General features: G+C 46.7%; 1 protein-coding gene across 1 annotated transcript in view; it reads left to right on the forward strand.

The window, feature by feature from the left end:
• The window catches only part of ETAA1 (ETAA1 activator of ATR kinase), a 30,647-nt gene extending 18,665 nt beyond the window's left edge, over positions 1-11,982 (forward strand). The window contains exon 6 of the mRNA XM_073672175.1: positions 11,652-11,982. Within this exon, the coding sequence (XP_073528276.1) occupies positions 11,652-11,776 (125 nt within the window). The 3' untranslated portion in view covers positions 11,777-11,982. The remainder of the gene's footprint in view (positions 1-11,651) is intronic.
• Positions 11,983-13,540: the final 1,558 nt, after the last annotated feature.

Here is a 13,540-nt window from a genome sequence, read left to right on the forward strand (position 1 = left end):
TTTTTCTAGTGGCTGAGGCTTGGTAGTACACATCCACTTCTTAGTCAAATCAATAGGAGGCGGATGTGCAGCACACTTCGGCGGCCACTACCAGAAGATGCTGCTTGGCAAGTGAGTACTTCCGGACGGTGGCCTCCGCTGCTGACACCGATAACAGCTGATCGGCGGGAGTGCTGGGTGTTGGACCCCAGCCGATCAGACATTGATGACCTATCCTCAAGTTAGGTCATCAATGTAAAAGTAGTGGACAACCTCTTTAACTAATTAACAAATTGAAAACTAAATGAACAAAAGAGAAAATTATATCAAATCAGTATTTAGTGTGTGCACCCTTTTGCCCTCCAAATAGCATCAATTCTACTTGTTACATTGGCACAAAGTCAGAGATTTTGTAGGGTTATAGTTAGATGTATTATACAAAATGGATGATAATGGTCATTTTCATGTGTAGATTGAAAGAAAGTTGTTCACTAAAACAGAGTAGAAAATACGGAGAGCACACACTTGTTGAATGCGAGGTGCAAGTGGAATGGGAGTGGAGTCCCAAGTAATAATAAGGAGTTTCGACTGCACACTCAGTTGATGCAAGTAAAAAGTTTTAGTTAGTATGTCACATACAGTCATGACCGAAAGTGTTGGCACCCTTGAAATTGTTCCAGAAAATGAAGTATTTCACTTAGAAAATTATTGCAATTGCACATGTTTTGTTATACACATATTTATTTTCATTGTGTGTATTGGAACAACACAAAAAAACTGAAAAAAAGGCAAATTGGACATCATTTCACACAAAACCCCAAAATGGGCCGGACAAAATTGTTGACACCTTTCCAAAATCGTGGATAAACAACTTTGTTTCAAGCTTGTGATGCTCGTCAAACTCAGCAGTGGCAAGTAATAGGTATAGATAATATGAAAATCATGCCTGAAACCAGATAAAAATGGGAGAAGTTGACTCAATCTTTGCATTGTGTGTCTGTGTGTGCCACACTAAGCATGGAGAACAGAAAGAGGAGATGAGAACTGTCTGAGGACTTGAGAACCAAAATTGTTGAAAAATATCAACAATCTCAAGGTTACAAGTTCATCTGCAGACTTACACCAGGTGCTGTATAGCACCTTAGAAGACATCCATGCCCACAAGTGCCCTCCATCCAGCGACTGTTTGGAAAAGTTTTCTTAGAAATGTCACGCTGTTCTCACCCAAGGAGCACTTATAACTTATTGCTGTGCACTGTCTTCTGTAAACTTTTTTACTTGCATCAACTGAGTGTTCAGTGGATATTCCTCTTATTTTTTAACTAAAACAGAAACAGCTGTGTTAGAGGCTTAAACTTTGGGTGAAGCACAGCCAATCTCTGCTGCAAAGGTGAGGTTGTGGAAGATAGTTTCAATACACAGATCATACACCATGGCAAGACTTGGCAACAAGGCATTAGATGGTTATACTGCATTTGCAAGGTCTCTGCCAGGCAGATGTTTTAACCCTTTCATGACATGGCGATTTTCTGTTTTCATTTTTTCCTCCCTTTTTTCCAAGAGCCATAACTTTTTTATTTTTCCATCAGTATAGCCGTATGAGGGCTTGTTTTTTTGCGGGATGAGTTGTACTTTTGAATGACACCATTTATTCTACCACACAGTGTACTGGAAAACAAGCAAATATTCCAAGTGCATTCAAATTACAAAAAAGTGTAATTTCACAATTGATCTTTTTATTTTTTTATTTACCATGTTCACTATATGGTAAAACTGACGTGGCAGTATGACTCTCCAGGTCAGTACAATACCAAATGTGTAGTTTTTTTTTTGTTTGTTTTTTCAGTGGTAAAAAATTATTGGGAAATTTATAAAAAAAAAAGGAAATTTTGCTTTTGACGACATTCTCCGAGACCCATAACGTTTTTATTTTTCGGATATGGGACTGTGTGAGGGCTTATTTTTTTGCACCCTGAGCTGCCGATTTTAATGATACCATTGAAGGGTACATACAACGTCTTGATCACCTCTAATTGCAATGCTGCAGCGGCGAAAAAACGTAATTAATTTTTTACTGTATTTAATATTCCCCTTAGGGGACTTGAAGCTGGCATTGTCTGATCTCTTGTGCTATGTATCGTGAAAATCACGATCTCCTATGAACGCCAGGAGGTCTTCAGCAGATCACGTCACCGGCATCCTAATGGGAGTGTGGAACAACGTACCCCCCTGCTAGCTCATGATAAATGCTTCTGTCAGAAATTGACAGTGGGATTTAGCTGGTTAACAGCCGTGGACGGAGCTCCGCTCCACACACAGCTGTTAGAGGCACATGATGTCTCTAACAGCAAGCCCACATCAAAGGCAAGGACACGACATATGACGTAAGTTTACATCATATGTCTTGAAGGGTTTAAAGCAAACTTGGGGTTTCAAGATATGCTGTTCAAGCTCTTTTGAAGAAGCTTCAAGAAATGGGCAACAGTGAGGACCGTAGACACTGGGTTAGCCAAGGAAAGTACTGCAGAAAAAAGACACATCGTGCTTACTTTGCTTTGAAATCTGAAGATGTCCAGCAGTGCCATCAGCTTAGAACTGGCAAAAACCAAGGGGACCCAAAACAACCATCTGCTGTTTGGAGAAGTCTGGCCAGAAGAACATCGAAGAACTGCTGCCAAAATCAATGCTTTCGACATGAATTCTAAATAGTAGAAGAATGAAGTTCTATCGGGCGCTGTCAGCTTGTATTAGAATGCGTAGATCCTGATTCTTTTCTCAAATTATCTTATTCATTTTACAAAAATCTAAAACAAAAGAATCCAATAAAATCTAAAGTGCTAAACCGAATGTGTTCTCAATTTTAAATCAAAACCTTCATCAGGTTAAAAGCCTGATGAACACTTTGGTTCACATGCAAAAACTTTGGTGATTTGGTCAGGATTAGTGATGAGCGAGTATGCTCGTTATTCGAGATTTACGAGCATGCTCGGGTGTTTTCCGAGTATCTTCAGCGTGTTTCTTAGGCATTCCTCACATGTATTAAAGCTGTCAAACAGTCGCAAATCATGAGCATGGAGTGACTAAAACATAACATCCGAGCATGCTGAAGATACTCGGCGAGCACCCGAATGCTCGCCGAAAGGGTTAACAGCATACTCGCTCATCACTAGTCAGGATTAATGGTGTTCTCAGTTCTGAGAAATACAGATAGATAATTATCCATCCTGCAATATCATCAGGGAGGTTTCTGATTGGCTCCAAATTTATTCTACAACAAGACAACAACCCCAAACATACAGCAAATGTCATTAAGAACTATCCTCAGTGTAGAGAAGAACAAAGAACCCTGGAAGTGATGATACACCCCCCAGAGTCCTGATATCAACATCATCGAATTTGTATGGAATTACACGAAGAGACAGAAGGATTAGCACAAGTGTCATCCACATAAGATCTGTGATTAGTTCTGCAAGATGTTTGGAACAACCTCCCTGCCGAGTTCCTTCAAAAATTGTGTGCATTATAATCTATTTGGTGTAATTAATTATCATATCATTATCATATACCTGACTTTAATCCTACAAAATCTCTGACTTTGTGCAAGTGCACATAGAGGAATCAATGCTATTTTGAAGGCAAAGGCTGGTCACACCAAATATTGATATGATTTAAATCTCCCTTTTGATTATTAACTGAATAGTTAATTTTAATCAATTAATAAAATGCTAGTGTAACGGGTCTGGGAGGCGGAACCTCTGAGCAACTTATACAAGGGGGCGGTCCTTGTAAGGAAGCGGGTGGCGACCAGGGAAGAGAGGCAGGTAGTCACAGCAGGTGACCGGGACAGTCTCTGGGTAAACGGGCAGGAGGTCACGGCAAGTGACCGGGACAGTCTCTGGGTGAACGGGCAGGAGGTCACGGCAAGTGACCGGGACAGTCTCTGGGTAAAGGGTAGGTACGACCTGTGACGGCTGAGCCTCCAGGTAGGCTAGCAGGCAGATGTGTGCTCCCAGGTGAGCAGGCGAGAGTCTCTGGATAAGCAGGTGGTCACAGCATGTGACGGCGGAGCCTCCAGGTAGGCTAACAGGCAGGTAGCAGATGAGCGCTCCCAGGTGAGCGGGCAAGAGTCTCTGGACTGGCAGGTGGTCACAGCACGTGACGGCGGAACCTCCAGGTAGGCTAACATGCAGGTAGCAGATGAGCGCTCCCAGGTGAGCGGGCAAGAGTCTCTGGACTGGCAGGTGGTCACAGCACGTGACGGCGGAGCCTCCAGGTAGGCTAGCAGACAGGTAGCAGATGAGTGCTCCCAGGTGAGCGGGCAAGAGTCTCTGGACTGGCAGGTGGTCACAGCACGTGACGGCGGAGCCTCCAGGTAGGCTAGCAGACAGGTAGCAGGTGAGCGCTCCCAGGTGAGCGGGCAAGCTGGTCCATAGACAGACTGACAGGTGTCGGAAGGCAGACCGTCGGACCTCAGGCTAGCAAGCAGGTAAGCGGATAACAGGCAGGAATCAGACAGCAATCTGGCAGGTAACTGGAAACGGGACCTGAGGGCTGAAGCAGAGTAGTGAACAGTGCAACAACATTGCTCGGGCACCTCCATTTTGGAGGAGGTGCCTTATATATGGTGAAGTCCTCCGGTCAAGGAATCTTGAGCCGGACATACTTGGACGAGAGCCAGGCCTTATCCCCTGGACGAAATTGAGGAGGATCCAGACGTTTTTTGTCAGCATGTCTTTTCATACGCTCGGACGACTGAAGGAGTGCGGACCGGGTACTCTCCCACAAGGAGGAAAATTTGTTAACAAGAGATTCCGCAGCCGGATTATCCACCGAGGTGGAGACGGGAAATGGGATCCGAGGATGCTGACCGAAGACTACAAAAAACGGGGATTTGGAGGAAGATTCGCTCTCGTGATTGTTGTAAGAGAATTCGGCCCATGGCAGGAGATCCACCCAGTCAGAATGGTGGGCATTAACGAAGTGCCGGAGGTAACTGGTCAGGATCTGATTGATCCGCTCCACTTGACCATTAGACTGTGGGTGGTAAGCGGAGGAGAAGTCCAGGGTGACGTCTAGCAATTTACAAGTGGCTCTCCAGAAACGTGAGGTGAACTGTACCCCACGATCCGACACGATGTGGAGGGGCAGGCCATGAAGACGGAAGATGTGGCGGAAAAAGTCTTTAGCCAGCTCGGGTGCAGACGGGAGGCCTGGCAGGGGAATAAAGTGAGCCATCTTGGAAAAGCGGTCAGCGACCACCGAAATGACCGTACAACCGGCAGAGACGGGGAGATCAGTTATGAAGTCCATAGCAATATGCTGCCAGGGGGCCGCAGGCACAGGAAGCGGAAGGAGGCGACCGGCTGGCAGGTGTCTCGGGACTTTGTTGCGGGCGCAGGACACACAGGCAGAAACAAAGTCTATTACGTCCTTGTGCCGGGTAATAAGCTGGAGGGTCTTTTTTTGACCGGCGTGGCCAGCTAGTTTAGACGAATGGCCCCAGTGTAGGATCTTCTCCCGATCAGGTACTGAAACGAACGTCTTACCGGGAGGGAGACGATTTAGACTCACGGGAGCCACTTGCATTACTCTGGCGGGATCGATGATATGTTTGGGTTCTTCCTCGAGATCGGACACCAGAAAGGATCGGGACAAGGCGTCTGCTTTGATGTTTTTGTCAGCCGGGCGAAAATGAAGAACAAAATCAAAGCGAGCAAAAAACAAGGACCACCGGGCTTGGCGCAGGTTAAGTCTCTGGGCATGCTGGAGGTAAGCCAAGTTCTTGTGGTCAGTGTAGATTATTACCGGGTGAAGAGCCCCCTCGAGTAGGTAACGCCTCTCCTCCAATGCCAGCTTGATGGCCAATAACTCTCGGTCTCCTATGGAATAGTTGCGCTCAGAAGAGGAGAAGAGTTTGGAGAAGAAGCCACAAGTTACCATTCTCCCGGAGGACGATTTTTGGGTAAGTACCGCTCCGGCTCCAGAGGAGGAGGCGTCAACTTCCAGGAAGAACTGCTTGTTGCCGTCCGGCGATGCAGCACCGGGGCGGAAGAGAAGGCCTGTTTTAAGGAAAGAAAGGCCTCCTCTGCTTCGGGCGTCCACTCTTTGGGATTAGTGCCCTTACGGGTGAGCGCGGAAATTGGGGCAGTCCGGGAAGAGAAGTGCGGTATGAAGAGGCGGTAGTAGTTGGCGAAGCCCAGGAACCGCTGAATAGCCTTCAACCCCTCCGGTCGAGGCCATTTCTCGATGGCAGACAGTTTCTCTGGATCCATTCGGAGGCCGGTCTGAGAAATAATGTAGCCCAAAAACGGAAGCGAGGTCTGCTCAAAGAGGCACTTCTCATATTTAGCGAAGAGGTGATTCTGCCTGAACCTGAGCAGGACCTGACGAACATCCCTCCGGTGAGTCTGGAGATCCGGAGAGAAGACCAAGATGTCGTCCAGGTACACCACTACGCAGGAGTAGAGAAGGTCCCGGAAGATGTCATTGACCAACTCTTGAAAGACGGCAGGAGCATTACAGAGACCAAAGGGCATTACCAGATATTCATAGTGGCTGTCCCGGGTGTTGAATGCAGTCTTCCATTCATCCCCCTGACGGATACGGACCAGGTTGTACGCCCCACGGAGGTCCAGTTTGGTGAAGATGCTAGCCCCCCTCAGACGATCAAATAACTCCGGAATGAGCGGAAGGGGGTACTTATTCTTCACCGTGATCTGGTAAAGGCCTCTATAGTCTATACAGGGACGGAGAGAGCCGTCCTTCTTTTTAACGAAAAAGAAGCCTGCTCCCGCCGGGGAGGTAGATTTCCGGATGAATCCCCGGGCCAGATTCTCCTCAATATATTCGGACATCGACCGGGTCTCAGCAGCGGACAATGGGTAAATACGCCCACGGGGAGGCGTAGTACCGGGTAACAGGTCGATCGGACAGTCGTATGGTCTATGAGGGGGTAATGTCTCTGCCTCCTTTTTATTAAAGACATCAGCAAATGACCAATAAGGAATCGGAAGTCCAGGTAGATTAGTTGGGGTAGGAGAAGGACGGACGGGATGAACGGGAACCAAACAAGTCTTATGGCAGTCCTGTCCCCAACAAAGGACTTCTCCGGTCTTCCAGTCAAGCACGGGTGCATGTCTCTGGAGCCAAGGTAGGCCTAGTAAGAGGGCGTGAGAGAGTCCAGGCAGAACATGAAAAGAGATGCTCTCAGAATGCAGCATTCCCACCTGCAGAGTAATGGATTCGGTGATGAGTTGGATGGGACGTGGTAAGAGGCCCCCATCCACGGCAGCGCCAGATAAGGGCACAGCCAGAGGTTTGGTGGGAATGCGGTGTTTTTCTACCAGGGACTGTGAAATAAGATTCCCGGCTGCTCCAGAGTCAAGTTGGGCTAGTTCGAAAAAACGGTTCTCCCCGCAGATAATTGAGACTGACAGCAGCAGAGATGGAGAGGATTTATTCTTGTCTAGGTCGACCTCTCTGAGCGAACCTAGACACAGGCGTTTCCCGACCTCTCCGGGCAGGTACGGATCCGGTGCTCCTTGCTGCCACAGTAGAAGCAGCTCCCCTCGGCACGGCGTAAGTCCTGACGGGTTTTGACCATCTTGGTTTGGTCGACCTGCATAGGCTCAGGAGAGTGTACCTGGGGAGAAACGGAGGGAGTGACGGGTTTCTGGAAGGTAGGAGCTAGACGTGGAAACCTCCTCTCACGGGTGACCTCTTTGGCACGCTCCTGGAACCGTAGGTCAATCCGGGTGGCAAGAGTTATTAAGTCATCGAGAGTGGTAGGAATGTCCTGACCGGCGAGTTCATCTTTAATACGGCCGGACAGACCCTCCCAGAAGACAGACACCAGAGTGTCGTTATCCGAGGCAAGGGTACGGAACCGTATGGCATATTGGCCCACGGTGAGACTTCCCTGACGGAGGCGTAGCAGAGACGATGCGGATGAGGTCTTCCGTCCGGGTTCGTCGAAGACTTTCCGGAAAGCCGTGAGAAAGGCAGGCAAGTCGGACACCAGGGGGTCTCCTCTCTCCCATAGAGGATTTAGCCAAGCCAGTGCCTCCCCCGTGAGATGGGACATGATGAAGGCTACTTTGGCCCGGTCGGAGTTAAACTGGTGGGACAGGAGTTCAAAGTGCAGAGTGCACTGGTTTATGAAGCCCCGAGCCAGAGCGGAGTCGCCTCCGAAGCGAGGAGGTGCAGAAAGCCGGGGTCCGGAGCAGGATACCATGGTATTGGTGGGCAGCGGAGCTGCCGAGTTGCGAGTCAAGACACCAGCGGTGGTTGCTGGTGGAGCAGTCAGAGTGTCCAGGCGAGAATTGACATTCCGCAGGTGACTCAGGATGGACTCCTGTTGGGACCTCTGACGGGACAGTTCATGACAAAGGTCCGAGAGCGAGGGAGCTTGGGTGCCACCGGGTTCCATGGCCCGAGCAAACTGTAACGGGTCTGGGAGGTGGAACCTCTGAGCAACTTATACAAGGGGGCGGTCTTTGTAAGGAAGCGGGTGGCGACCAGGGAAGAGAGGCAGGTAGTCACAGCAGGTGACCGGGACAGTCTCTGGGTAAACGGGCAGGAGGTCACAGCAAGTGACCGGGCAGTCTCTGGGTGAACGGGCAGGAGGTCACGGCAAGTGACCGGGACAGTCTCTGGGTGAACGGGCAGGAGGTCACGGCAAGTGACCGGGACAGTCTCTGGGTAAAGGGTAGGTACGACCTGTGACGGCTGAGCCTCCAGGTAGGCTAGCAGGCAGATGTGTGCTCCCAGGTGAGCAGGCGAGAGTCTCTGGATAAGCAGGTGGTCACAGCATGTGACGGCGGAGCCTCCAGGTAGGCTAACAGGCAGGTAGCAGATGAGCGCTCCCAGGTGAGCGGGCAAGAGTCTCTGGACTGGCAGGTGGTCACAGCACGTGACGGCGGAACCTCCAGGTAGGCTAACAGGCAGGTAGCAGATGAGCGCTCCCAGGTGAGCGGGCAAGAGTCTCTGGACTGGCAGGTGGTCACAGCACATGACGGCGGAGCCTTCAGGTAGGCTAGCAGACAGGTAGCAGATGAGTGCTCCTAGGTGAGCGGGCAAAAGTCTCTGGACTGGCAGCTGGTCACAGCACGTGACGGCGGAGCCTCCAGGTAGGCTAGCAGACAGGTAGCAGGTGAGCGGGCAAGCTGGTCCATAGACAGACTGACAGGTGTCGGAAGGCAGACCGTCGGACCTCAGGCTAGCAAGCAGGTAAGCGGATAACAGGCAGGAATCAGACAGCAATCTGGCAGGAAACTGGCAGGTAACTGGAAACGGGACCTGAGGGCTGAAGCAGAGTAGTGAACAGTGCAACAACATTGCTCGGGCACCTCCATTTTGGAGGAGGTGCCTTATATATGGTGAAGTCCTCCGGCCATTGGCCGGGGACTCCTTAGAATGGCGCGCGCGGCCCCTTTAAGAGGGGGGGAGCGCGCGCGCGCCCTAAGCACCGTGGCCGGGAAGGAGCGCGCGCTGCCAGCAGAGCGGGAGAAGGACGCCGGGCTCGGAGCGGAGAGGTGAGGGGAACAGCGTCCCTGCCTAGCAGAGGGCAGGGACGCCGACGCTACAGCTAGCACTTCTTTTTTGGAAAGTATTCCTACTTTGCAGCATTTTTCCACACCTGCCTAATAATAATAATAAGGACACCTCTGAATTGTTTACTGCAGATGGTTCCCAGGGCTGTGGTCACAATGTAGTTATAGAAGCTGGCCAGATAATAGTAATATGACTGGAGTTGCTTATATTATTATGCCTGTCACACTGAATTTAATGAAATATGCCAACCACTTAATATTTTATGTAAAATAATCCTGTTGCGTTGTGGGGCCAAGAATAGTTTTTACTCTTTCGGATGGGCAGAATAGTTGATGTCACATTTGTCTCAAATTGAGCGAGTAGAAGATTGTCCTCTGCTCTCACCTATGGTTGGAAGTTTGTCCACTTATACTGACTCTGAAGCTAATTTCTAGTGGCTTTTGGGGAATGAGGGCCGTGAAGACTTCAGAAAAACTGGTTTCTGAACTTCGTGTCCACTGTTCCAAAACAGCCCATTTTAGCTCATTACCACAACAGATATGACAATACATGTCTGGTCTGACCAAAGAGGTTGTCCACTACATTTACATAGATGGCCTATCCTTAAGATAGGTCATCAATGTCTGATCAGCCAAGTCCGACACCCCCGCCGATCAGCTGTTATCGGTGGCGGCCGCCAGCCGGAAGTACTTACTTGTGAAGCTGGTCGTCTACTTGTAGTGGCGGAGGCTTGGTACTGCATATCCGCCTCCCATTGATTTGACTAGGAGGCGGATGTGCAGTACCAACCCACGGCCACTACATATAGACGACCAGCTTCGCAAGTAAGTACTTCCGGCCGCCAATAACAGCTGATCGGCGGAGGTGTCAGGTGTCGGACCCCGGCCAATCAGATATTGATGACCTATCCTAAGGATAGGCCATCAATGTAAAGGCAGTGGACAACCTCTTTCATGGGATTTTCCCACAGTTGCTTGTCAACCCTGATGAATGCTAGAAAGGGGGTTTTATGTCTTTTATTTTCTCCTCACTGCTTGACTATATTGAGGAGGAGTTTGAAAAGAACGCACCACATGACGATCGCCCACCATCTTTTAACGGTGGACGATTCAGGTCCGGATGATGCAGCAACCTCTTTTAACCTTTGTGCGTTAACTCCTGCAGTTTAACAATTTATAAGCGCTGCTGTCTTCACCTTTCCAGCCTACATAGTGCTCAGTGAGTGCAGTGTAGTGAATAGCGGCATCGACATTGCATGTACATTTTTTGGACTCTGTGATCACATGATCGCAAGTTGTCTTCCCGGTATAGCAGAGCAGAGTGACTTATGTTAAGGCAGAGTCCTGTTTTTCCCTACGACTGCTTTCTACAGTTACTATGAAGAACTATACAATAAAAATTACATTTTCAGGGCCATGTTGTGTAAATTAGTTCATATTGAAGAGGACATGTTGCTTAACATAAATTTGTATTTTTATATATTTTTTTACCTGGTGTACATGTTGCTGTTCTCCTGAATCTAGTATTGTTTTTCTTTTGTTCCCTTCTTCTGAGATGTTGCTTTCTCTTCTCTGTGTATGATTGAAGCCATCTTGGCCAGTTGGGGGTGGTCGTCAAGAAGAAGCCTACAGAGAAATAGTTGATGACCAGCCCCATTTGTCTAATAAGATTAGATTTACATACAGGGAAGAGGGGGGCTCTATCTTAGGGACAGAAGCAAAAGAATAGTAACGTCCTATATAAGAGAATAGTGACATTAACACCTGGTAAAAAAAATTACATATCTCCGGCACATGACAGGTTAACTTTAAGGAAAAATTAAAAACCATGATTAAAATGTATTTTCTTGCTCAAACCTTTTTGGGAAAAATAAAAAATTAGCACATATTAGGTCTCCACACAACTGTAATAGCACAAAGATTTCAATTAATAGGTGTTTAAGGGTAAAACGAGACCAGTATAAAAAAAAAAAGTACGAAAATCATTGGCAAAAATTCCTTTGTTATATGTATTGGCTTGAAAAAATGAAGAAAAATTATACAGTAATAAATTTAGAAAAATGAAGCTTACTAATGAAGAAATGTTTAATTTAAAGTTGTTGTTTTTTTTCCTTATTTCAGTTCTTATATCTGAAGATCAACAGAAGAAATGTTCCATGGAAGAGATTGAGAGGAAAAAACAGGAAGCTTTGGCCAGGAGGAAAATGAAAGCGCGAGCGTGTTCCTGTGACACTGCGCCCACCTAGTCTTATCCCACTGTTGTATTACTTATCTTGTTTAGAGCTATCATTTCTCTGTGAGAAATTCCATGTAGAATTCACAGGAAACACTATTTTATTATAGTATGTTCTGTAATGTTTACAGTGGTAAACTTTGTTTCCATTAATGTATAATAAAGTGGCCTGTTATGCTCAGGACTAAACCGTGCGGACTTGTATGCATCATCTACTCCTAAAACACTCCTACAAGACGCGTTGTTCTATTTTCGAAACTTGTGTTAATTAAAACTTCTTGTTTAAATAAATACCTTTTTAAGTTTCTGATTTTACATTCTTTAAATATATTCATTAATTTACTGACCTTGCTGTGCGAATATTCTCAGTCCTGCAGATGCGGAAAATCTCTTGGAGGATTCCACATTCTAAAACTCTGGTGGAGACAATGGATACCCAAATAATGTAGAAAATAGCTGCTCCAGAGCCAGAGATGTTCTTAGCAACTCTGTTCTGGTTTCAAGAGAGGAGTCCTAAATGGGTTATTGCTTTCGAATGAGCCGTATGGAAAGGGTTCTTCGTTAAAGGGAAGCTGTCAGCAAATTGATGTCACACTAATCACAGGCTGACTGGCTCCCTCATTAAAATGAACAGAGAAAACAAAGGGGGGTTTATCGTTCCCTCTATGCCTGTTTTCAGGCATCAAAAAGTTGCAATATTTAGCGCAGAGGGTATTTGTACAAAAAAGTTGAGTCTTTTGGCTTTGGGACTTTCATAAAAATTATTAGACCTTAGTAAAAAAAAAAAATTAAAAAAACTCTGCAATGTGTTTAATATATCACAGAAAAATCTACCCCAGCTCAGAGTTAGCATCATTTTATTTTTTTGGGCAGAAACTGACCAAAACACGTGCCAAATTTATTAACAGGTGTGTACCTCTTAATAAGCATACCAAACTTTACTTCAGAGGGCTTAGGGTGCATATAAAATGGAAAAAGAGCCAGGCATAGAGAGAAGGTTCTGCTGTCTCTTCTCCCAGCTAGCCTTGGTTGACAGGTCTTATTTATACGCAGTTTCAAGGTGATCTGTTATCAGATTTTATAAAACAAAGTCCAAATATTATTAAATAGATGTTAAACATTATGAAACTGATGTATTTACTCAAATTCATCAAAATGTCTGTATAATTTTTTATGTAAATTCAATTTCCACCCACCTAGTCTAATTGACAGCTCCTCATTGTCCCCCCCCCTCCATGCTGAGATCTCACACTGCTCACTACAAGCTGCAGCTGTCAGCCTGAGTGGGCAGAGAGTAAATAAACTTGGATTGATGAACCCTCTCCCTCTATGCTGAAGTCAGGATATCCAGCCATTCTTACATGGATTATCAAAGTAAGTACTTCATCCTCATCAGGTCTAAGGTTTGTGTAATAATGTAAGCCTTTTGTATTGTGAAATCTGGTGACCCCACTGTTGAGGGTAACATTTAGACAAATTATTTTGGTCAGTTGCTTCCTTTATTATTTATAAGTGAAAACCAGGAGTGCATTCGTAGCACAGGAGGTTCTGATCTTTGCTATCTTTTCTGTGTGTTTGTTCCACTTCTTTTAACTGGTTTGAATAATGATGCGAAACATTGCCTTGTCAAAGTGGCCTAAAAAGGGTTGTTCCAGCTCTTGACTTATAGCCCCACATGTGAGTCTCCATTCACTTGTATAGAAGTTCCCAAAGTTGAAGAGAAAGTGTCCAGTGCTTGCAAAAATGCAGAATATCCTGTGTCTGTGCAAGCTATAAC

This window comes from Phyllobates terribilis, unplaced genomic scaffold (genome assembly GCF_046119375.1).
Source record: "Phyllobates terribilis strain yellow unplaced genomic scaffold, ASM4611937v1 Scaffold_3__8_contigs__length_932513732, whole genome shotgun sequence".
NCBI lineage: Eukaryota > Metazoa > Chordata > Amphibia > Anura > Dendrobatidae > Phyllobates > Phyllobates terribilis.